The sequence below is a fragment of the Scyliorhinus torazame genome, chromosome 17, assembly GCF_047496885.1.
Source record: "Scyliorhinus torazame isolate Kashiwa2021f chromosome 17, sScyTor2.1, whole genome shotgun sequence".
NCBI classification, from domain to species: Eukaryota; Metazoa; Chordata; class Chondrichthyes; order Carcharhiniformes; family Scyliorhinidae; genus Scyliorhinus; species Scyliorhinus torazame.
The window spans coordinates 44,306,297-44,332,815 of NC_092723.1; the positions used below are offsets into that span (position 1 = coordinate 44,306,297).

Below are 26,519 nucleotides of genomic sequence, written 5' to 3' on the forward strand. Positions count from 1 at the left end.
GCTGACGTGTTTGCGGAGTAGGACGGGCCCCGGTGTCTTCAGCCAGAACGGAAGCGAGGCCCCAGAGGTGGATGTCCTGTGGAAAACAAACAGGCGGTCATCAGGGGTCTCATCTGTGGCCCTGCAAAGGAGGGGCCTAATGGAGTGGAGCACGTCGGGGAGGACCTCCTGCCAGTGGGAAACTGGGTGATTCCAAGACCGTAGGGCCAGGCGGACGGTCTTCCAGACCGTCGCGTTCTCCCTCTCCACCTGCCCGTTTCCCTGGGGGTTATAATTGGTAGTTCTGCTCGAGGCGATGCCCTTACTGAGCAGGTACTGACCCAGTTCGTCGCTCTGAATGACGAGCCCCTGTCGCTGTGGACATAACTGGGGAAACCAAACAGGGTGAAGACATTATGCAGGGCTTTAATGACAGTGGGGGTGGTCATTTCAGGGCAGGGGATGGCAAACGGGAAGCGGGAGAACTCATCTATGATGTTAAGGAAGTACGTGTTGCGGTTATTGGAGGGGAGGGGCCCTTTGAAATCGATACTGAGGCGTTCAAAGGACGGGATGCCTTTACCAGGTGGGCCTTATCTGGCTTGCACTCCGCGCAGATCGGGCAGTCCCTAGTCATGGCTCTGACGTCAGTGGAGTTGGGCAGGTTGCGGGCCTTGATGTAGTGGAGAAGCCGTGTGATCCCTGGGTGGCAGAGGACAGCGTGGATAACCCGGAGTCGATCCTCTTGCGCGCTGGCGCATGTGCCTTGGGACTGGGCATCTGGGGGCTCGTTGAGCTTCCCAGGACGATATACTATATCGTAATTATAGGTGGAGAGTTCGATCCTCCACCTCAAGATCTTATCATTCTTGATCTTGCCCTGCTGCGTATTATTGAACATGAAGGCTACCGATCGTTGGTCGGTGACGAGGGTAAACCTCCTACCAACGAGGTAGTGCCTCCAGTGCCGCACGGCTTCCACGATGGCCTGGGCTTCTTTTTCGACTGAGGGGTGTCGAATTTCAGAAGCGGTGAGGGTGCGTGAAAAAAATGCTACTGGCCTGTCTGCCTAATTGAGGGTAGTGGTGAGGGCGACCTCTGATGCGTCGCTCTCCACCTGGAAGGGGACGGACTCGTTCACCGCGCGCATTGCGGCTTTGGCGATGTCTGTCTTGATGCAGCTGAAGGCCTGGTGGGCCTTGGCTGCCAGTGGGAAGGTGGTGCCCTTGATTAGTGGGCGGGCTTTGTCCGCATAGTTGGGGACCCACTGGGCGTAATAGGAAAAGAACCCGAGGCACCTTTTCAGGGCCTTGGGGCAGTGGGGAAGGGGGAGTTGCAGGGGGGAGCGCATACGGTCAGGGTCGGGTCCTAGAACCCCGTTTTCCACGACATAGCCGAGGGTGGCTAGCCTCTGATGCACGATCAATGACCACTAAAGCGAGGTTGTAGTCCAACTGAAGGCTTTAATAAGCGAGATGTTTCCCCCAGCAGCTCAGGTACAGAATGAAGGCTGCTGGGGCGGCAAGGGCTCTTATACCCTGCCTAGCAGGGCGGAGCTACCATACAGCTTGACCAATAAAGAACAAGGAACAAAGAACAAAGAACAGTACAGCACAGGAACAGGCCCTTCGGCCCTCCAAGCCTGTGCCGACCATGCTGCCCATCTAAACTAAAATCTTCTACACTTTCTGGGTCCGTATCCCTCTAGTCCCATCCTATTCATGTATTTGTCAAGATGCCCCTTAAATGTCACTATCGTCCCTGCTTCCACCACCTCCTCCGGCAGCGAGTTCCAGGCACCCACTACCATCTGTGTAAAAGACGTGCCTCGTACATCCCCTCTAAACCTTGCCCTTCGCACCTTAAACGTATGCCTCCTAGTAATTGACCCCTCTACCCTGGGAAAAAGCCTCTGACTATCAACTCTGTCTATGCCCCTCATAATTTTGTAGACCTCTATCAGGTCGCCCCTCAACCTCCGTCATTCCAGTGAGAACGGAGAGCAGCACGGTAGCATAGTAGGGCAGCACGGTAGCATAGTGGCTAGCACAATTGCTTCACAGCTCCAGGGCCCCAGGTTCGATTCCCGGTTTGGGTCACTGTCTGTGCGGAGTCTGCACATTCTCCCTGTGTCTGCGTGGGTTTCCTTCGGGTGCTCCGGTTTCCTCCCACAGTCCAAAGATGTGCATGTTAGGTGGATTGGCCATGCTAAATTGCCCCTTAGTATCCAAAATTGCCTTTAGTGTTGGGTGGGGTTATTGGGTTATGGGGATAGGGTGGGGGTGTGGGCTTGGGTAGGGTGCTCTTTCCAAGAGACGGTGCAGACTCGATGGGCCGAATGGCCTCCTTCTGCACTGTAAATTCTGTGTGAAGAACAAACCGAGTTTATTCAACCTCTCCTTATAGCTAATGCCCTCCATACCAGGCAACATCAGGAAGCATACAATATCTACCAATGGTGTTCCAGCATTACCAGGTACCGTAATACCTCTACACAGACTACCACAGACTGGTTGTGTGGAAAACGCATTTCTCCTTGTTGTAAGTGAGGTTAAGGGTTTGGGCAGTCTGGAGAAATCTCTGGAGGTTGGCATCGTGGTCCTGCTGATCATGGCCGCAGATGGTGACGTTGTCCAAGTACGGAAGCGGGCCCGCAGCCCATACTGGTCCACCATTCAGTCCATGGTTCTTTGAAAGACCAAGTCTCCGTTTGTGACGCAGAAGGGGACCCGGAGGAAGTGGAAGAGGCGGCCGTCTGCCTCAAAGGCCGTGTAGTGGCGGTCCCCCGGGCAGATTGGGAGCTGGTGGTACGCAGACTTCAGATCCACCGTGGAGAACACCTGGTAGCGCGCGATCTGGTTAACCATGTCTGCGATCCGGGGAAGGGGGTACGCATTAAGGTGCGTGTACCGGTTTACTGTTTGGCTGTAATCTACAAGCATCCGGTTCTTTTCCCCGGTCCTGGCGACCACCACCTGAGCTCTCCAGGGGCTATTGCTGGCCTCAATGATCCCCTCCCGCAAGAGCTGTTGGACCTCGGATCTGGCAAAAGTCCTGTCCTGAATGCTATACCGCCTGCTTCAGGTGGCGACAGGCTTACAGTCGGCAGTGAGGTTTGCGAAGAGCGGGGGAGGGTCGACTTTTAGTGTCGCGAGGTGCGAGGGGGTAGGGGCCTGCCGAATTTCAGGGTCAGGCTCTTGAGATTACACTGGAAATCCAGTCCCAATAGGAGAGGAGCGTAGAGGTCAGTGAGTACATATAGCTTAAAATCGGCTTACTCGGCGCCCTGTATTGCTAGGGTTGCGGTAGTGCACCCGCGGATCTGCACCGAGTGCGACCCAGAAGCGAGGGAGATGGTTTGGTGTGCCGGGAAGATTGTGAGCGAGCAGCGTCTTACCATGTCTCGGTGAATAAAGCTCACCGTGCTCCCGGAGTCGAACAGGCAAGGTGTTTCGTGTCCATTTACCCGGACGGTCATCATGGAGCTCCGGAGGTGTTTGGGTCGCGGCTCGTCCAGGGTGACCGCGCTGAGTTGCGGGTAGTCGGTGTGGTCGGAGGTGCTGGGGTGGTCCCAAGATGGCTGCCCCTGTTGGTCGCACGTGTCGGGCGGCGTTGCAGATGGCGGCCAAGATAGCGGCGCCGTCGGTCGCACGTGTTGGGCGGCGAGGAAGATGTCGGCCAAGATGGCAGCCCCCACGAGCCACACGTGGCGAGCCGCGTGGACGAGGATGGCCAAGATGGCGGCCCCCGTGAGTCGCACACGTTGTGCGGGCTTGAAGATGGCTGCCCCCACGGACAGCACGAGGCCGATGATGCGTCCGGGTGCGGAGCCGGCAGGCAAGCTGCTACACTGCGGGATCTGTGGGCCTGTGAGTCTGAGGGTCGGGCATGCGATTTTGAGGGTTTGGACCTGGCCAGGCAAACTTTAGCTAAATGTTCTTTTTTCCCCGCAGTCGCAGCAGTTCGCGTTCCGGGCCGGGCAGCACTGCCTGGGGTGCTGATGCTGGCTGCAGAAATAGCATGGTAGCCCCCCCCGTGTTGGGCGGGCAGCCGCGCGGCACGGGCCTGGGGTACTCTTTGGTCTGGGGTCCACGAGGGGGTCGCGTGATCAGACGGGAACGCGTTGAGGCTTTGGAACGCTACTTCTAGGGAGGAGGCTAGCTTTACCGTCTCTTCCAAGTCTAAGGCACCCTTCTCAAGTAGGCGCTGGTTCACGTAGTTGGACCGGACTCCAGCCACGTAGGCGACCCGGACTGCGAGGTCCATCTGTTGAGTGGCCGTAATGGCCTGGTAGTTGCAACTTCGCGCAAGGATTTTGAGGTCGCATAGGTACCCCTCCAGCGATTCCCCGGGGCGTTGATGGCGCGTAGTGAGGAGATGCCGTGCGTACACCTCGTTCACTGGCCTTACATACAGGCGCTTCAACATCGCGAGCGCGTCTGCGTAGGTGGAAGCTTCCTCGAGTTGAACAGAGATTCGATGGCTCACCCGGGCGTGGAGGAAGCTCAGCTTCTGATCGTCGTAGACGGAAGGCGAGGAGGAGGCTGCGAGGTAGGCCTCAAAACAGAGGAGCCAGTGCAACAAAATCCCTTTCGCCTCCGCGGCTTGCGTGTCGAGTTCCAGTCAGTCAGGTTTGAGGGCCAATTCCATTGTGGTGTTGTAGTCAATTAAATTGATGCAACCATCAATTCAGTTGAAACAAGGAGTAGAAATAAACTGTGGCTTTAATCGACTAGAACAGTGCCTGCCTGCGACTGCTCTGCTACTGGGAGCCGCCTACTGCTCTTTATACCTCCCCTCAAGGGGAGGAGCCAGGGGCAGAGCCCACAAACATGATACATCACAGGTAATACCTTACAATGGTCCATAGGTGGAACCCTCATGGGCAACAGCGTGATACAGTTACATACATGGTGAATGGTTAATGCAATACATTCACCACAAAAATTAAATGGAATTTGCCGTTTTTTATTTTTCAATCGCCTTTGTCAGGAATGCTGGTTTGAGTTGGGTGAAGTCATGACAATGCAGTGGACCATGGTATAAAGAGATGGGGGTGGGATGGCTGATTGGCATTCTTTACCCATATTTTCTTCCTTCTCACATTTTAACATCAAATACCAAGAGGTTATAGGACAGCAGTAATCTGAGCGCACATATTTTTACTGAACTAATCCTTCCTTGCAGAGTCTAACTACTTTATATTTTTGTAAAATGTATAACAGCCCCAGATAACTTTGAGGAGAGGACAGATGCTGACCGAAGTGCCATGGTGCACCAACTTAGGACCTCGGCCGCAAACACCGCCAAAGTTTGTGGGGTCAGCGGTAGGATGTTTTTTTTGTTCACTGGCAATGCAGCCCCTCCCCCCTCAACGCCCACCGAGACCATCAGAGATACTTGTAGGATGTTCATCTATCAAAGGCACTAGCCGTGCTGGGTAAATGGCGGAGTGGGGTGTTCCCAGGAGATTGTTTGATTGTTTGATCTGATTGCTAATGCACATAGACCTGCATTAGGCCTGGGTGGGCCAGCTCCCATTTTATTGGTCTCTGTTCTCCATATTTGTAATGCAAATAACAAATATTTGATCTCTACAAGACTGGAGAGAGTCGGCATTCAGAGCAGATCGATCAGCATCTGGGAGAAACATGGGTTCATGTTTTGTTTCTGACGCATCATAAGGATTAATGTTGAAGGATAATTTTGATAATGTATTGCTCATTGGGATAAACATTCTGAGTACTGATGTTCAGGTGGAAACACAGTACAGTTGTCCTACAATTCCATACACAGCGCTTTAATTTCACACAGACATTTATTTTAACCTTTAATGAAGCAGAAGATAGGGGGCTGTGGGGAAAGAGCAGAGCTGTGGTATTGGTTTGGGCTGATCGAGGAAAGAGCCAGTGTAGACACAATGGGGCAAATGGTCTCCTTCTGTGCTGCAAGCTCAGAAGGGCACTAAGACCACAACACAGAGGCAGAAGTAGGCCATTCGGTCACTTGAGTCTGCTCTAGCATTCAATAATATCATGGCTGATCTGATTGTGGCCTCAACTCCACTTTCCTACCTCCTCCCCATAACTCTTGACTCCCTTAAAACATAGAACATACAGTGCAGAAGGAGGCCATTCGGCCCATCGGGTCTGCACTGACTCACTTAAGCCCTCACTTCCACCCTATCCCGTAACCCAATAACCCCATCTAACCTTTTTTTGGTCACTAAGGGCAACATTATCATGGCCAATCCACCTAACCTGCATGTCTTTGGACTGTGGGAGGAAACTGGAGCACCCGGAGGAAACCCACGCAGTCACGGGGAGAACGTGCAGACTCCGCACAGACAGTGAACCTTTGGGGAATTGAACCTGGGACCCTGACGCTGTGAAGCCACAGTGCTATCCACTTGTGCTACCGTGCTGCCCTTGTTGATCAAAAATCTGCCTAACTCAGTCTTGAATAAATTCAATGAGCTAGTCTCCATTGCTCACTCGGGAAAAGAACTCCACAGCCAAATAACCCTCTGAGAGAAAAGAATTCTATTCATGTCATTCTTAAATGGGAGAATCCTCATTTTTAAACTCCAGAGGCCGAGCAATTAAGTCCTGTCAGGACCTTTCAATGTCAATTTGATCACCTCTTATTCTTCTCAACTTCAATGGGTAGAGGTTCGATCTTTCATCATACAACAACTCCTAAATACCAGGAATCAGTCAATTGCACCTTCTCTGAACAGCTTTTAGTGCAGTTATATCCTTTCTTGAGTAAGGAGACCAAAACTCTACATTGCAGTAGGGTCAACATCCGGGAACTCCCTCCCTAACAGGTGTACCTACACCTCAGGGACTCAGGTATCGAGTGACTACTGCTTGTGCTGCACTATTGGCCATCAGATATCTCATCATGGTTGGGTCCACAAAATGAAAATCGCTTATTGTCACAAGTAGGCTTCAAACAAAGTTACTGCGAAAAGCCCCTAATCACCACATTCCGGCACCTGTTCGGGGAGGCTGGTATGGGAATTGAACCGTGAAGCTGGCCTGCTTTCAAAGCCAGCAATTTAGCCCAGTGTGCTAAACCAGCTCACCACTTCCATGCTTGAAGAGATGGTCTCCAAGTTCTGCGCAAAACCCTGTGCCAAGTTGGCACTGGGCTCTTCTATGCTCATTAACATGGACCACAGGCTTTCTACCAGACTTGTCACTACCAAGTATTTTATTGTGCATATCCCTCAGTATAGGTTGCCCCACTGAAGTGCTCATTTGATATCTCTGCAGAAAAACTTGTGTGTGACCTCACTTTCTGCTAAGCTAGTACCTCACACTTACCTCCAGCCCTGTCTATAGGCCACTGATATCCAATCCTCACTACATGCAGATTCTGTCTCTATGTTATCTTGTTAATTATATGCAGTATCCATATTTGAGCTTGTGACTACTGATGTGGAATGGATTGCTAGTGTGTTTTGCTGTTCCTTTACTACTTGGCCAAGTTATCTGAAGGGAGAAAGGCACAAAGGTAATAATGTTGTGCTGCAGGGGTGAATCAGAGAATCCCTTCAGTGCAGAACGAAGCCAATTTGCCCATCGAGTCTGCACCAGCCCTTGCTCCGATATAGCACCCGACCTCGGCCCAATCTCCCACCCCTATCCCCGTAACTCACCTAGCCTTTGGGCAATAGTAGCATGGCCAATTCATTCATCTAACCTGCACATCTTTGGACTGTGAGGGGGAAGGAAGAAAGTAAAGGATGTTGCATGAACCAGAAGAGAGTGCAAGATGGGGGAAGGTGGAACATGAGACAGAGGTTTAGGTATGAGGTGACCATCAGCTTGATGTTTCGGTCCCACCACTGGCCAGGCCTCAACAATGGCTGCCCCATTAATGGCCAGAACTGTCTGCTCCGCGCTGGTTAGAAAATGGAGATGTCCTCCTGTTAGTTCCTGCTGACCGTGGTTTTGTGCTGCCTTGTCCTTCAAGAGAGAGGAAAGTGAGTCATTGTGGGTGTGGGAGTACGTGTATGGTGGGGAGGTGGGGTGATAGGTTGGGTAATGATGTGGCCATCATGATTGAATAGCTAGCAGTGAGATGTGGATGTGGGGCTTGAAGATTTGCTAAATGTGCGAGGTAAGGTGAAGCTTATGAAGTTAGAAAGGAGTCCTGGTTCATAGAAATTGTTGTTAAGTTTTTGATGGGTAGGTGGTACACTGAGCTGTGGCATAGGCCAGTGGTGCAGCTGGCAGGGTGTGGCATTTGAAGAGACATTCACTGACTTTGACTGCTGGTCTGAGATTCTTGAACCTCTTGTGGCATTCTGATTTGGAATTGACCTCAATGTTTATTCCTGAGTGTGTGTCTGGCCCCTTTCCAACACAGGACATTTGCCCTGCCTCTTACCTCTTCCACCAAACCCTCCTGTGCAGGATTCACAAAACGTGGAGGCCTATTTGGCCCACGGTGCCCATGACTGCCAGCACCTTCTCCAGCCACAATGTACCGTCCCTTTTAATAATAATAATAATAATCGCTTATTGTCACAAATAGGCTTCAATGAAGTTACTGTGAAACGCCCCTAGTCGCCACATTCCAGCGCCTGTTCGGGGAGGCCGGTACGGGAATTGAACCCACACTTCTGGCCTTGTTCTACATTACAAGCCAGCGATTTAGTCCACTGTGCTAAACCAGCCCCAATATGTGCAATATTTAATATGTACAGGCTGGTTCTAAAGTGGCGCGGCTGTGGTTCAAGCCACTCATGCTACTGATATCTTGTCGATACATATAGGCAGCCAATAGTGCAGTTAGCACTATCCGGATGCTGAAATCATTGAAATGAGCAGGCAGCATGAGTTTTATTCATTCATCTGAAAAGGATTAAAGATAGAACTAGAATAGTATGACAGGAATTTTATCTGAGCACAATAACTGGGGCACTAAAAATAGCTTTCAGTGGAATTTGAGCCTGATGGTTCTTCGTGTATATTCAGTTCCTGATAATCCAGTGCATTGTTGTAAGCATCAAATTGTTGTTGATATCAATCAACAATGGTTTAAAGGAACTATATTGCTCCTCTATTGATTTCTGAGGACAGAGTGCACGAAATTCTTTGTTGGACCAGTTTACTAACGTCATCAGCATTTTATTTAGTTGATAAGGAGTTGGCCTCTACATTTAACTTGCTCACTTCATACATTTTTGATATTGGTACTACTTCCTGTTCACTCGATGCAGTTTTCTTTTGGCACAGATTGGCATCATTAAACACGTGTATACTGTAGCTTGACACATTCAGGGTGCTGAGAAACATGGGGCGAAATTCTCCGTTATCGGCGGAAACTCCGCCGATCGGCGCAAAAAACGGCGCAAATCCCACTTGCGTCACGTCATAAAAATGGGCCGATAGTCTGCGGCCCGAAATGGGCTAGCAGCGACGTAACGGGATCCGCGCTTGCGCAGTGGTTCACGCCGTGCAGCGTCATATGCGCTGCACGGCGTGACGGCTCATAAGGCCGCGCAGCTCCCCCCCACCCGACCGGAACAGCCGACCGCAACACCCGACTTGATGGCTGGCCGTCGCTCAGCCCCGAGGTTCGAGTCACGCGATGTGGAGGCGCTCCTGGATGCGGTGGAGCAGAGGAGGGACGCCCTGTATCCCGGGCACGGCCGCAGAGTTGCCCCACGCCACAGCCGGCGTCTGTGGAGGGAGGTGGCAGAGGCCGTCACCGCTGTGGCCCTAACACCACGGACAGGCACCCAGTGCCACAAGAAGGTGAACGACCTCGTCAGAGCAGGCAGGGTGAGCGTCCCCCATATCCCCCCTCCCCCATATCCCCCCTCCCCCATATCCCCCATATTCCCCCCTCCCCCATATCCCCCCTCCCCCATATCCCCCATATCCCCCCTCCCCCATATCCCCCCCTCCCCCATATCCCCCATATCCCCCCTCCCCCATATCCCCCCTCCCCCATATTCCCCCTCCCCCATATCCCCCATATCCCCCCTCCCACATATCCCCCCTCCCCCATATCCCCCATATCCCCCCTCCCCCATATCCCCATATCCCCCCTCCCCCATATCCCCCCTCCCCCATATCCCCCATATCCCCCATATTCCCCCCTCCCCCATCCCCCATATTCCCCATATCCCCCCCTCCCCATATCCCCCTCCCACATATCCCCCCTCCCCCATATCCCCCATATTCCCCCCTCCCCCATATCCCCCCTCCCCCATATTCCCCATATCCCCCCCTCCCCATATCCCCCCTCCCCATATCCCCCCTCCCACATATCCCCCATATCCCCCCTCCCCCATATCCCCCCTCCCCCATATCCCCCCCTCCCCCATATCCCCCATATCCCCAAGTGAATCCAGCCCTAACCTTAACCTCTGCAATGCACGCGCAACCGATGGCGTGCATTCATATACCTGCCTAACACTGTTGCCTTTTACCCCTGCCACCACCCCCCCCCCCCAGGAGAAGCGCGCACACAGCAATAGGGAGCATGTGAGGACTGGAGGAGGCCCCGCTGATGAGAGGCCACTGACCGTACACGAGGAAAGGGCCCTGGAACTGGCTGGCGGACCTGAGGACCGGGAGGTTGCTGATGCAGAGGTCGGGGCCCCACGAGCAAGTGAGCCACCAACAGCCCGTCCCCATATCCCCCCTCCCCTATATCCCCCTCTCCCGTATCACCTGATCACTGCCTGATGTCTAACCATGCATGCTTCATTGTGTATCGCAGGACCAAACGTCCAGGCACCCATCCCCGCAGATGCAGACCGCCCGCAGGATGCCCCTCGGAGACCACGGGAGACGGAGAGACCCGCACCCTCCAGCATGCGACGCCCGCAGGATGCCCCTCGGAGACCACGGGAGACGGAGAGACCCGCACCCTCCAGCATGCGACGCCCGCAGGATGCCCCTCGGAGACCACGGGAGACGGAGAGACCCGAACCCTCCAGCATGCGACGCCCGCAGGATGCCCCTCGGAGACCACGGGAGACGGAGAGACCCGGACCCTCCAGCATGCGACGCCCGCAGGATGCCCCTCGGAGACCACGGGAGACGGAGAGACCTGGAGCAACAGGGAGACGACACCCCCGTCACGTGCGGGAGCGACCACCCAGCGATGAGGGGGGCAGCCACAGGCCCCCGTCACATCCGAGCCAGGACACCACTACCCAGGACACCACTATCCAGGACACCCCTACCCGGGACACCACTACCCAGGACACCCCTACCCGGGACACCCCTACCCTGGACACCACTACCCGGGACAGCACTACCCGGGACAGCACTACCCGGGACAGCACTACCCGGGACAGCACTACCCGGGACAGCACTACCCGGGACACCCCTACCCGGGAAGATGAAATACCGGACAGTGACTCAGAGTGGATGGGTGGAGACGAACCCCCACCCCAAAGTGCCATGGACTCAGAGTGGGACGAAGAGCACGACACAACGCCACTGCTGTCACCAACACCCTCCACCATCGCAGAAACACTCACCACGGTTGGGCACTTTAGTGATGAGGCGTCTGGTACACTCACTGGTGCGCACAACACAGCCGTCCCGGTACAGCAGGTGGAGGTAGGAGCAGCAGAGGGACCGGGCGGTCGGAGGGCAGCCCAGGCCAAGCGAACATCTGCCGCCCAGATGGATCCCGGGTTCCTGCAGTTACCACACCCACACATAGATCCGATGCAACCACCGACACGGAGACGAGCGAATAGGGTGACGGGTGGCTTGCGGCGGCTGCGGTCGCAGGTGGAGGAGTCCACCCGCGTCCAGGAGCTGGGAGTGGTCCCGGTCATGCGTGCCACCCAGGCTGACACCGCACGGGTGGCGTCCGCGGTGGAGGCAATGGGTGCGACGGTGTCAGACATGGGGAACGGTTTGCGAGGCCTGGGGCCTTCCGTGCAGGCGGCGTCTGTGGCCCAGGAAATGGCTGCCCTCTCACAGGAGGCCATGAGCCAGTGCCAGCGCCAGATGGCAGAGGCGCTCAACGCCATAGCCCAGTCTCAGCACGCCATAGCCCAGTCTCAGCAGGCCATGGCCCAGTCTCAGCAGGCCATGGCCCAGTCTCAGCAGGCCATAGCCCAGTCTCTGCAGGCCATGGCCCAGTCTCTGCAGGCCATGGCCCAGTCTCAGCAGGCCATCGCTGAGGGCATCGGCGCCAGTGGCCATGTGCGAGCTGGCGTCGCACTGTCGCAGACAGGGTTCGACAACCCCCTGGGCTCCATGGCTGCAAACCTGCAGACCCCTGTCGATACCAGCACGGGCCTCCAGGACTGGCAGCGCCAGATGTCGGGGGCGCGTCGGATGGCCAGTCCGTTCGCATCCCCCACCCATGTAGAGGCCTGGGGGCCATCGGGCACCCCGAGGGAGGAGGAGGTGGTGTGGTCCGTCCCGGCTCCCTCTGTAGGGGAGGTCCCGGTACACCGCGACACCTCGGACTCCCCCCCTTCCGTCCCAGGTGCATCGGGTGGGCAACGGGCAGGACAGGCTGGCAGCTCGCCATCCCAGTCGCCCGGGCCGCAGCCTGGCCCATCTAGGCCAGGACGCCCCAGGAAACGGCCGCCAAAGGGATCCAGTGTCAGAGGGCAGGAATCACAGGAGTCCACCTCCAGTTCTGCTGTACCGTCTGGGGAACCACGTAGACGTAGTCAAAGGGCCCGTAAGGCCAAACAATTAGACACTGAGTAAGTTGGCACGGGTGCAGGGCACAGATGAGTTTTAGGCGCTAGGGCACGTGCATGAACTCCTTTGGTTATTAAAGTCAATTTTACACCTACCGAAGCTGCCTTTGTGCTCTGTCCAAAGTGTGCGGGGGTGTCATGTACGTTGAGCGCAAGTGTGTGTGTGAGGGGTGGTCTTACCTCAGCTCCAGGTGAGTCTGCCCCCTTCCCCCTGGGCCGCCATCAACATCCCCCGGGCAGAGGACGGGACCGTGCGCTGCAGTGTCACAGCCGCATGCAGGGATGGTCCGGGTGGATGGTGGTACTGTGGCCATGGGTCAGACATAGTCCAACGATGTAGAGCCAGGAGCTCATCGGAGGCGGGTTGTCATCATTCTCCATGGCCTGCGATAGACACGCGTCCACCCGCAACTGGGTGAGCCCGGCCCGTTGTGCCGCCGGTGGATCGGCAATTGGGAGTGGGGGGGTGGTGTGCATGCGGGTGGGGTGTGTGGGGTTGGGGAGGGGGGTGAGGGTGCTGGGTGGGTGGATGGGTGGGGGGTGTGGGTGGTCGGCTGTTGTCATGGTGTGCGGTCTGTGGCCATACTACCCGATTCCCACGCCCATCTAGTCAGTGAAGCGGGCGTCTATCAGTCTGTCCCGTGCCCGCTGGGCCAGCCGGTAACGGTGGACAGCCACCCGTCTGTGTCTACCCCGTCTGCCCTGACCATTGCCCCCATCCCCCTCATCTGGGGAGGACTGGGCCTCTTCCTGCTGCTCCTCCACTCCGCCCTCCTCTGCCTGCGGCACATCGCCCCTCTGCTGGGCTATGTTGTGCAGGACGCAGCACACCACAATGATGCGACCGACCCTATCTGACCGATACTGGAGGGCGCCCCCAGAGAGGTCCAGGCACCTGAAACGCATCTTCAGCACGCCAAAGCACCTCTCGATCACTCCCCTTGTCGCTACATGGGCATCATTGTAGCGGTTCTCCGCCTCATTGCGTGGCCTCCGTATAGGCGTCATCAGCCACGATCGCAATGGGTAGCCCCTGTCGCCCAGCAACCAGCCCCTCAGCCGGGGATGGCGTCCCTCGTACATGCCGGGGATGGATGACCGCGACAACACGAATGAGTCGTGTACACTGCCTGGGTGACGGGCGCAGACGTGCAGGATCATCATGCGGTGGTCGCAGACCACCTGTACGTTCATCGAATAGGTCCCCTTCCTATTAGTGAACACGGCCCTGTTATCTGCAGGTGGCCGCACGGCGACGTGCATCCCATCGATCGCGCCCTGGACCATGGGGAACCCGGCAATGGCAGAGAAGCCCACGGCCCGGGCATCTTGGCTGGCCCGGTCCACGGGGAAGCGGATGTAGCGGTGCGCCATGGCATAAAGGGCATCTGTCACTGCCCGGATGCACCGATGCACCGATGTCTGCGATATGCCGGACAGGTCCCCACTCGGTACCTGGAATGACCCCGTTGCATAAAAGTTCAGGGCCACCGTAACCTTGACGGACACGGGGAGAGGGTGTCCCCCGCCAGTGCCACGCGGTGACAGGTGTGCCAGCAGGTGGCAGATGTGTGCCACGGTTTCCCGGCTCATCCGGAGTCTCCTCCTGCATTCCCGGTCCGTGAGGTCCTGGTATGACTGCCGGGGCCGGTACACACGGGGCGCCCTCGGGTGCCTCCGTTGCCGTGGGGCCGCGACGTCCTCCTCCCCCTCCTCGTCCTGTCGGTCAGGTGTCCCTCCAGCCTGGGCGGCTGCCGCCTGCCCCTCTGCGGCAGCCTGCGCCGCCTCTCTGGCACGCTCCTCCTCCTCCTCCTCCTCCTCCTCCTCCTCATCCAGGGCAACATAGACATGAGCGGCTGCCACCACGGCGGCCAACATCGCTGGATGGTCTGAAAACATGACGGCCTGGTGGGGGGGAGGGGAACGACGACATGTCATCATTGCCCATATCCCCTCCTCCCCCAGCCAGGTGGCATGGACCGCATGGGTCCAACTGTTGGAGGCTGGCACCTGGCCAGGTGGACCAACTCATTTGCCCTCCCATCACCCACCCCGGCACGGACCCCCCCCCCCAACCTCCACCCCGGCACGGACCCCCTCCCCAACCCCCAACCTCCACCCCAGCACGGACCCCCCCCCAACCTCCACCCCAGCACGGACCCCCCCCCCGACCTCCACCCCGGCACGGACCCCCTCCCCAACCTCCACCCCGGCACGGACCCCCTCCCCAACCCCCAACCTCCACCCCAGCACGGACCCCCCCCAACCTCCACCCCAGCACGGACCCCCCCCCGACCTCCACCCCGGCACGGACCCCCTCCCCAACCTCCACCCCGGCACGGACCCCCTCCCCAACCCCCAACCTCCACCCCAGCACGGACCCCCCCCCCAACCTCCACCCCGGCACGGACCCCCTCCCCAACCCCCAACCTCCACCCCAGCACGGACCCCCCCCAACCTCCACCCCGGCACGGAACCCCTCCCCAACCCCCAACCTCCACCCCAGCACGGACCCCCCCCCCAACCTCCACCCAGCACGGACCCCCCCCGACCTCCACCCCGGCACGGACCCCCCCCCCAACCTCCACCCCGGCACGGACCCCCTCCCCAACACCCATCCCAGCACGGACCCCCCCCCAACCTCCACCCCGGCACGGACCCCCTCCCCAACCTCCACCCCGGCACGGACCCCCTCCCCAACCTCCACCCCGGCACGGACCCCCTCCCCAACCCCCAACCTCCACCCCAGCACGGACCCCCCCCAACCTCCACCCCGGCACGGACCCCCTCCCCAACCCCCAACCTCCACCCCAGCACGGACCCCCCCCCAACCTCCACCCCAGCACGGACCCCCCCCGACCTCCACCCCGGCACGGACCCCCTCCCCAACCTCCACCCCGGCACGGACCCCCTCCCCAACACCCACCCCAGCACGGACCCCCCCCCCAACCTCCACCCCGGCACGGACCCCCTCCCCAACCTCCACCCGGCACGGACCCCCTCCACAACCCCCAACCTCCACCCCGGCACGGACCCCCTCCCGGCACTCCCCCGGAGCCCAGCCTACTCTAACCACCCCCCCCCCCCCCCCCCCCCGCCGCACACACACACAAGCCGTGACACACCTCTCCTCAGGCAATCAGTCTGCGGCCACGCCAATTCCTGCCCAGAGCCAACCCCCCAGGCCGTCACTCACCTCCTCGCTGGTCGGCGTGAGCCTGGAGCACCGGGTCACGCCGATGAAAAGGAGGTTTGATTGACGTCGAGGTGAACGGTCATCACGTCGACGGGGCTTCGGCCCATCCGGAAGGGAGAATATCGGCAGGCCGAAAATCGGCTGCCTTGCGCAGACCCGTGACATTCTCCGCGGCAGCGGCGCCATTAACGCCCCGCCGACTTTTCTCCCTTCGGAGACTTCGGCGGGGGCGGGGGCGGGATTCACGGCGGCCAACGGCCATTCTCCGACCCGGCGGGGGGTCGGAGAATGACGCCCATGACCACAAACATTTCTGGGCATACTTCTCCTACTTTTACATTTGATGTCTGTCACCAGCTTCCTGAGGCCCGTGGAGGAGCTCGTTATGACAGTTAACAAGGCAAACAATGAAAACATAGGTCCCAGCACCACCAAAACAAATTACGACAGTCATTAACATTGGGCGCATTATCAGTTGCTCAAGATCTGTTTGACAAGAGCCAACTGCACCACAAACTATACTGTATAATATTTGGGAAACGTCAAATTTTTAAAATCTATTTTTTAGGTAAAACGTTAGGGGGCCGACTTTTACCTGTGTCATTACAAGCTTTCAACTAAAATGTAATGGAGAAAGCCATCACCGAGACCCACACAAAATACCTGATCAGCACTCTCACTATTTGGGTTCGAGTCAATTAGCAGTCCTAAACTGTGGAACTTATCTTTGCTTCAAAGCACGATGCAAGGGCTTAATCAGTCCTTTGTTTACCAGGTCGCTCGCTAAACCCTTCGCTGTGAAGATTCTTTTTTTCTACTCCCCTGAATTTTGAATTGGACATAGAGCTCCCTTCTGGCCAGGTTTCTGTGGACAGGAGTTGAGATCTGGCTTTAGATTTTTAATTTTTAAAAAATCCTCGTTCGGGGGGGGGGCTCTATTATGTTTCTGCTGGCTTTAGATTATGGTAGTGTAAAAAAAAGTGCCATTCCCTTTAAGAGCTGGTAGTTAGTCCACTGTAGAGCCTGAAAAAACAGTTGGAGCTTGCAATCTTTGACTTGTTTAAACAAATAAGGCAAACATTTATTTGATCCTTTTTCACCCCCTTTTATGCCTACATCGCCCATGTCATTTACAACAATGTTGCAAATAAAATAAAATTGCCCATTTTTGTAAGCAAGCTAATCAGTAGAAATAAATAACCTGTGATATTGGTTAGTACTATTTAGCAAACTCAACCACAGCCCTGCTAGAAAGATAATATTGTCCACAATTCCTATTGAATATTTAACATGCCATGTATACCAACAGGGCAATAGTTCAGAATTCTTGAAAATGGGTTTGGTAATTTTAGATGCTGATATTTTTGGTAAATGATCTAGTTCTTCTTAAGAACACCCAATGTTAAATGCTAGGAAATTCCAAAACTCAGAAGGGAACTTTGGGATGCCTACTCTTCACTGTATTTTTGTAATTTGGAATAATGTGAGCAAAGATGTAAAGACCAGTGAAGGCTGTCGCGACTCTTTTGTGATGATTATAAACAACATAAATGGTTAGTAAACAGCAGTAAAACAAAGCTAACTGCATTTATGGTTAGCCATAATATCTTTTAAATTACCCAGTTACAAACCCTCTATTTTCCTAACCTCAGAGCGAAACACCCCCAAACAATATCCCATAGGTTTTAAAACTATAAGCAAAATTCAGCAATAGTTACCACACTAGGCACCTATATCTTTCAAGGCCGCTTCTGAATTGGAGGCAACTAGTTTCTCAAAATAGGCTTTGTCCAGGAAGAACTTGTTGGGAGTGAACACAGCTTCCTCCTGTGTGGGCTGGAATATCAAAATAGCTCTGTTTGTGAGGTGAAATTTATTGGGCGGGAATCACGCCGCCCCCGCCGGCTGCCGAATTCTCCGGCACCGGAGATTCGGCGGGGGCGGGAATCGCGCCGCGCCGGTCGACGCCCCCCACCCCCCCCCCCCCCCCCCCCGACGATACTCCGGTCTGCGATGGGCCGAAGTCGTGCTGCTTCGATGCCGGCCTTGCCGGCGTAAATTGAACCAGTTCCCTTACCGGCGGGATCTGGCGGCGCGGGCTGGCTCCGGGGTCCTGGAGGGGGGGGGGGCGTGGGGCGATCTGGCCCCGGGGGGTGCCCCCACGGTGGCCTGGCCCACGATCGGGGCCCACCGATCCGCGGGCGGGCCTGTGCCGTGGGGGCACTCTTTTCCTACGCGCTGACCATCAGCCTCCACCATGGCCGATGTGTAGGTGAACCCCCCCCAGCGCATGTGCGGGGGTGACGTCAGCAGCCGCTGACGCTTCCGCGCATGCGCGGATTTGCGCCGGCCGGTGGAGTCCCATCGGCCCCGGCTGGCGTGGGGCCAAAGGCCTTCCACGCCAGCCGGCGGGGTGCCAACCTCTCTGGGGCGGGCCTAGCCCCTAAAGGTGTGGAGGATTCCTGCCGGGTAGTGGAGTATTCCGCCCCTTATCTTTCCATTTCATCACAATGTCTTAACACTCTTTGGTCCAGCATCTGTCTGTTGCAACATTCTTTGTCTTTCTCAGTTTTATTGACACTAGCATGGTCAGTTTGCCTTCTGAAATTTTCCATCTTATTTCATTTAAGCTGCAGAGCTGCCATACTACATGTTTTTCCACTTCCTCACTGTTATGAAACCATGATTCATTGTGATCTCATTCTTTTCCAGAGATGTTCAAAAGGAGGGAACCTCTTTGCCTCTTGCACCTTCTACAACTTTCAAGTTTTCACAAACTGTACTTGCTGTCCGCATTCCCTCATTCTTTACTTTTTTCTAAAATTTCAGTGACATCTTGTGCCTTGATTGGCATGTCATCTAGATTTCCCAGTTGTAAAAATAAAGCTCAATCGCAAAGAGGCTGGATTTTGCAGGAATGAGCATCTTGCGATGTGCCTCTCGTTAAACTTACACAAAGGCCTGATTAGGTTTTCAAAACATTTTGCCTGCAGAAGTTGTCGGACGCACAAGCTCATCATGGCGCAGAGACCATACCAGGGAATTTAGAACCTTAGTGACTAACTGGGAAAACAATATGGCTCATCACAAATGGGAATAAAGGATTGAAAAATAAACAGAGGAAGGACTAAGAAGGATGTGAATTAGAATGAGAGAATTCAATATCAAATAAGGTACAGGAAAATAAACAGAGGGAAGGAAAGATTGGATTAAGAAGAAGAAATAAGGAGGAAGAAAGGAAACTAAGAAAATAAATCAGTAAAAAATAGCAAACAGTTAAGAATTTACAATTTTCAAATCTAACACAATTTACAACCTTTGGGAATGAGAGTTTCTGCATATTATTACTTACTTTCTGGATCAGTGATGTTGCTTGACACTCATTAACACTTTCACTTTGTTAAAAAGGTACTTACCCTTATAATTACTAGACTTAAATTACTGCACCATGTTTAATGAGCAGTTAATATGTGCATGTAGCACCTCTATGGATATCAAGCAGGGTTTAAGCACGGAATTCCATTTTTGCAAAAATTTAAATGTGGAGCAGCATTAATAAGCCAGCAACTCATGATGATCCACAATTCATGGGGTATTTCTGGCTCTCCACAAATTACTGACCACTTTGAGCATTAATGATGATGTGTGTCATTCAGCTGGTGTTATTTCTTTTCCAGAAAAGGCTGGCACAAAACGTTCTGTGTATTTGTTAACTTTGATAAAAGACAGCGTTGACAGAAATGAATCAGGAGAGAATTGCTGTCCTACCTGTCATAATATACACCAGTATATCATGGTGCAGACACACACACACACACACTGTTGGACATGCAGTGGGACCAATCAACATACACAACACCGCAGCCAATCACCAGTGAGAGCACACGCACTATAAAGACAGGGGACATCAGAGTTCCCGCTCTTTCTAGTATCAGCCAGCTCGGAGCACAGAGCTCACTGCCTGCAACACAGACATTCACCATGTGCTGAGTGCATCACCTGGTTAGGACTATCAAGGATCAACAGTTAAAGCTGGTATTGCATTTACCCACAGTTCAAGTATGTTAATATAGTTAACCTTATAATAAAATAGAGTTGCACCACTTCAAGTGTTGGTGACCTGTTTGTGATCCAGAACGCCCAACACATCACTACCCAAATGAATATAGACTTTCTTTTCTTGAGTGTGAATGTTTTTTATTCTCCTCCCTTGCAGGGTGATGTGGTAAGGTTGTTCCATGCAGAACAGGAGAAGTTCCTAACGTGCGATGAATACAAATCAAAGCTACATGTGTTTCTGCGCACGACACTGCGTCAATCTGCCACCTCAGCAACAAGCTCGAACGCACTCTGGGAGGTTGAGGTAATTTTGACTGTTACATATATTCCATGAAGTCAAATATGCATTATTTTAGCTGCAGTAATTTTTATGATAAAAATGTGTATGTAACTAGACTCGCAATTACTTCAAAAGTAAAACTCCATAAGTATCACCACCCAGTTTTATTCTGCTTGACAGATCTAGAGAAACAAATATCCTGGAATCCTTTCTGTCTTGAACCATCCCTAACTGGTTTATAATTAGCTGCAATTCAATGACACAAAATATTAGAGCAGAATAAATGAAATGGACAATTTACCTCCAGCTATTTCCACACTCAGCTCCACCTCTCCCATGACATTTTTGATTGACTCCTATATTTCTGAGCCTTTTCAAAAAATAATTTACTGGATGCGGCTGCCTCTGACTAGGCCAGCATTTATTAACCATCACTCACTGCCCTTCAGAAGATGGCGGTGAGCTGCCTTCTTGAACCTCTGCAGTCCCTGAGGCGTAGGTGCAAAATGTCTTCTGCACTCGAAAGAACTCAACTCAGCTGCTTTGTAATAATATAGGTCAGGTGGGTGAAATGCGGGGGTGTTGGTAATAAAGAACCTATCAGAAACAAAGGGGCTTTTTACAAAATAAAAACATGACGCGCATATTCTAATGCTTTGTTATCAGTAAGTTCTGCTGGAGTTCATTGGGTGAAAAGAGTGCATTACAGCATTCAGTGATTCAGGAGAGGCCAAATTATTCGGTAATCACGTGAATTTGAGATCTGTGCTCCTGCTAGATTGGAAAATTTCCCTCTGGATCATTCTTATCTGCCAGAGGGAGGAAGAAGGGATGTCATTCATTTTCCATTCCCTGCCCTTATTATACAGATCGTGCAAAATGTATTCCAGCAAAAGTAACTTTAAAGATATATAGGGTTAGAAATTCATCATTGTGCAGGGGTTCACTCTGGGTGTTGGTGGATTGACTTGCATACTACACATTTATTCCCATTCACTGCACTGGCTGACTATAGGGAGCTATGTATACCTAGCCTGCTTCAAGTAACAGTCCAAGATGAATTTCTAACCCACAGGAACATCTGTTGCACATCCTTAATCATGTAACTTGTCACTTGCTTCTCTACTGTGGACTATGTGGAATATATTTATTAATCACTGATTTCCCTTTGTTTAAAAGAATGACCTATCTCCCTCTCCTCCATATAGGTTGTCCACCACGATCCCTGCAGAGGAGGCGCTGGCCATTGGAACAGTCTCTTCAGGTTCAAACATTTAGCTACAGGCCATTACCTGGCTGCTGAGGTTTGCTTCCCACTTTGTTTTAAAGAATAATGCTATTTTACAGTGAGAAAATACTTTCAGGAAACAGTACAACTATTCAAGATATTTTTAAAAATTGTTACTATCTGCAGGCTGAAATACAAGAGCAATTTGTTACAGATCTTCCATGCTAGACTCCTTAACCAGAAAAGAACTGTGTGGATTGCCTATCAGACGGTTTTGTCGACTGCTGGCTGGCATTATTGTGACTGAAAATTAGCTTGCTTGAAATTCTAGCAGTTGATCCAAGTGTACTAAAAATATTCACCAGCATCTCTTAAGTCTGAACACTAGGACTGGGAATTTCCAGCCCCGCCCACCGCCAGAATCTTCCAGTCTTGCCAAAAGTCAATGCCCGGGGCATCCCCCGTGGCAGATCCTGCCATGGCAGGGCCTGAAAATCCCAGCCTCGGTCTAAAGGTGTTTAATGGACATCCTGAATGATAAAAGACATCAATATTTCTAAAATGTAAATTGTAAAGTAGGCATCAGATATACAAAGAACAAAGAACAAAGACAAGTACAGCACAGGAACAGGCCCTTTAGCCCTCGGAGCCCGTGCCGACCATGCTGCCTGACTAAACTACAATCTTCTACACTTCCTGGGTCCGTATCCCTCTATTCCCTTCCTATTCATGTATTTGTCAAAATGCCCCTTAAATGTCACTATCGTCCCTGTTTCCACCATCTCCTCCGGCAGCGAGTTCCAGGCACCCACTACCCTCTGTGTAAAAAAACTTGCCTCGTACATCTACTCTAAACCTTGCCCCTCGCACCTTAAACCTATGCCCCCTAGTAATTGACCCCTCTACCCTGGGGAAAAACCTCTGACTATCCACTCTGTCTATGCCCCTCATAATTTTGTAGACCTCTATCAGGTCGCCCCTCAACCTCCGTTGTTCCAGTGAGAACAAACCGAGTTTATTCAACCTCTCCTCATAGCTATTGCCCTCCATACCAGGCAACATCCTGGTAAATCTCATCTGCACCCTCTCTAAAGCCTCCACATCCTTCTGGTAGTGTGGTGACCAGAATTGAACACTATACTCCAAGTGTGGCCTAACTAAGGTTCTATACAGCTGCAACATGACGTGCCAATTCTTATACTCAATGCCCCGGCCAATGAAGGCAAGCATGCCGTATGCCTTCTTGACAACTTTCTCCACCTGTGTTGCCCCTTTCAGTGACCTGTGGACCTGTACACCTAGATCTCTCTGACTTTAAATACTCTTGATAGCAGGTGGAAATCTTAACACACTGGGGCTTTGTAAAGTTGTTTCTGAGCTGGTAAAGCTCTGCATTTCTCTGAAAGAGATGGAACAACACTTTTAAAATTACCTTTGGCTAATGTTGAAAGCAGTGTGCCTTCTTCCAGTTAAGTGGTGATTCTGTTCCATGATGGCCCTGATACTTTTCATAGGAACAGGATCACTGAACAAAATAGGCACCGGTACATAAATATCTTTAGAAGATCAAAAGATTAATTTTATTACGATCCCTCACCAGACCCCAACAGTTGCTAGGATGCTGGACAGAAGCCCAAATATTTTATTTAATTTGCAAGACTGTGAGGAAAGGATAATTTGCTTCAGGAGTGATTCCACACACAAATAGGTGTATGGTGTATTAAAGCAAATGTTATTACCAGAACAGGATTAAAATGACTTCATAATAATAATAATGTTTATTAGTTTCACAAGTAGGCTTACATTAACACAGCAATGAAGTTACTGTGAAAATCCACAAGTTGCCACAATCCAGCGCCTGTTCGGGTACACTGAGGGAGAATTCAGAATGTCCAATTCACCTAACAAGCACGTCTTTTGGGACTTCTCCAGGACATGGCTGCCCTTTCACAGGAAGCCATGAGCCAGAGCCAGCAGCAGATTGCAGAGGTGCTCAATGCCATTGCCCAGTCTCAGCCGGCCATCGCCCAGTCTCAGTAGGCCGTGGCCCAGTCTCAGCAGGCCGTGGCCCAGTCTCAGCAGGCCGTGGCCCAGTCTCAGCAGGCCGTGGCCCAGTCTCAGCAGGCCGTGGCCCAGTCTCAGCAGGCCATCGCTGAGGGCATCGGTGCCATTGCCCAGGTGCTGGCCGGCGTCGCCCAGACACAGATGGGGATGGCCAACTCCCTGAGTTCCATGGCTGCAAACTTGCAGACCCTTGTTGATACCAGGGCAGGCCTCCCAGACTGGCAGCATCAGGTGCCGGGGGTGCGTCGGATGCTAGATCCGTTCGCATCCCCGACCCATGGAGAGGCCCGGGGGCAATCGGGCACCCCGAGGGAGGAGCAGCTGCTGGGGCCCGTTCCGGGACCCCGGCAGGGGAGGTCTTTGTATTTTGGCACTGCTGTGTCACCAGGGCATCCTGGCACTGCCAGCCTTATACTCTTCCAGTGCCACCTGGGTGCCAGGCTGGCATTGCCAAGGTGTCCAGGTGGCACTGCCAGGCTGGCACTGCCAAGGTGCCAAGCTGGCACTTTTTGCATGGCGGTGATCAGGTGGGAGGTGCCTGTGGGGGTGAAGGGGGCCTAGGGACCCTCTTACAGTGAGTTGGCACTGGGGGGGGGGGGGGGGTGAAGGGCTCGCGTCAGGGGCTCGAGAGATCGGGACATCATTTACAAATGGCATCCCGATCTCTCCCTGCACTGAGGGGTTTCTCAGTGGCAGGAAAGGGCACTAAGTGTGGCCTCGGCCGCGCGTTCCCTGCTGAGGCCCCATATCTAACCGGAGTCACATTAGATAGCGTTGTGTTTCTTGCGCTGCGAGCGCAGGGAAACACACGGCTAAACGCGCTCGCTATGGGATACAGTTCTGATTTGCTTAAATCGCGCCACATAGATCTGAAATTCTCACATTCATCACGATTTACACAAATGTATAATGGGCTGGTCGCAGAATCCTCCATGGAGGTGAAATGTCTGCAATGGATGGTAGAGGTTCGGTAACTGTCTGAGGTGGCAGATCTGTGGCAGAATGCCAACTTTATCCACTGCATTGGATTTGCCTTGTCCAGGATTGTGGGAGCAGGAATAATTAGGGTGGACAAGCCACTATATTAAAGTCACATGTCCCACTTTAAGATTTTGTCAGGCCATGGGGTCGAAAAAATTTTTCAATGACTTTGGCCACACAGAAGCTCAGGGTTAGTACATCATGCATCATCAATCTTTTTGGGTGTGTTACTTTTGTTGATGTAAAGCTGTGAACTTTTCCAATGCCCAGAATGGAATCCAAACTTATTTTCAGTGGATATGAGAATTGCTGGGCAAGAAGGGAGATGAAGCAAATGGAATCCCTAACCTACCTAGATACACCCTTGGAAGTCCTTTGGGATATAGAAATGGGTAGAGTTGTAAGTCCAGTAAGCGAATCAGTATTCTCACGGTAAGCTAAATGGAATGGAAATCAAGTTGTTCCACGTTTCGCCCCAAATTCTAACCATCATCATTTGTTTTTTGCTGAGTTCTTAGGCTTGGAGCTCAATAGATGCATTGTCGCATCAGTATACCTGAGATCCATTTGACATTAATCATTCTGTCAAGAACCTGTTGGGCAGGATTCTACATTTGGCAGACTATGGGCTGGATACTCTGCTTCTGCAGCTATGTCTGGAGGTAGCGTCTGGTCTTACGACCAACAGTTTAGCTCCGCTCCCGCACCGATGCTCCACCCAGTGGGGGACTAGCAGCCGCGCCACGTAAAGCCCCTGGAATTACCTGCCGATATGGACGCATGAATAGCTGGATCCGTGGCTGCGCATGCGCACGGCGGCGGCCTGTGGTGGCCCCGCCATAATACACAGCAACGGCTGCGCGTGTACCCGGCCTGTCAAATACTACCCCCCCCCTTGTAATCCCCCTCACCATCCCCGGACCGCCCCCCACCAGTCCCCGCAGCCCCCGGCGAAGCCCCCACTGCCAGCGGAACGGTTCCCATCCCCTCGACGGTGGCGGCGCTGGACATAGTCCGCAGAAGCCATGCCATGTTAACGATAGTTGAGAGGACACGTGTCCCACGCCATCGGGAAGTCAGTCCATCGGGGGCGGAGCATCGGGGAAAGGCATCAGGTGACATCCTGAGGCCATCCCAATAGCATGCGGCGTACTCGTTTTGAGGGGGTGGAGCATCCCAAAAACGGTGCCGCCCCCGATTTCGGCGTAAAAAGGGATTCTCCGGCCGATTGCCGAACGCGATTTCGGCGTCGGCAATTGGAGAATCCCGCCCATGTTTTCTCGCTGGAGCTGAATTGCCTCTGGTTTGTGCTGCTGCTAGGAGTGACACCCAGAAGCAATTCATTATCCCTTGGTATGCAAATATATGCATAGAGAGTATCCCGCTATCAGGCCACCATTTTGAGCGAGCAGCCCGATACTGAGGTCCGGTGGCTGGCCCCTCCTCCCCCACAATACAAATCCTGCTACTCCCCCCGCTGACAAGTAGGGGAATGCTACCCTGCCCCCACCCACCATGGGAATTGCTGGATCACACCTCCCCACGGTACGTTCACTGCCCGAGTCCCCCCATCAGACCCCCACCAGAGACCCCCATGACAGAGAATCCCCATATCAAAACCTCCCCATAGCAGAGAACCCCCGTAACAGAGAACCCCCAATATCAAGAGAACCCCCATAACTGAAACCCCCTCCATAACAGAGAAGCCACCCATAAAAGAGGAACCCCCATAACACAGACCCGTCTCCCATAACCGAGACCCCCTCCATAACAGTGACCCCCCTATTGGCCACCACTGTTTCTGGGAGATACACACTAGGCTTTTGAGGTTTTTGTATTTGTGTAGGGGTCTAACTTTAAGAAGTTACACAAATGGCAGAATGAATAAGGAAAGTCAGGAGAGATTTTAAGCAACCTTTGATCTTAATGACCTTTAATCAGGAACAGCACCCAACCTGTATAAAATAAACGACAGGGAAATAATTCAACTAAAGGGAGTAGTTTGGAGAGGAAATAACAGAGTGAG

At 53.3% G+C, this 26,519-nt stretch overlaps 1 protein-coding gene across 1 annotated transcript in view; it reads left to right on the top strand.

Annotated features, from left to right (window-relative positions):
- The window catches only part of itpr3 (inositol 1,4,5-trisphosphate receptor, type 3), a 361,536-nt gene that overhangs the window by 144,024 nt on the left and 190,993 nt on the right, over positions 1-26,519 (top strand). Inside the window, exons 8-9 of the mRNA XM_072480387.1 lie at positions 20,098-20,244; positions 21,429-21,524. Of these exons, the coding sequence (XP_072336488.1) occupies positions 20,098-20,244; positions 21,429-21,524 (243 nt within the window). The remainder of the gene's footprint in view (positions 1-20,097; positions 20,245-21,428; positions 21,525-26,519) is intronic.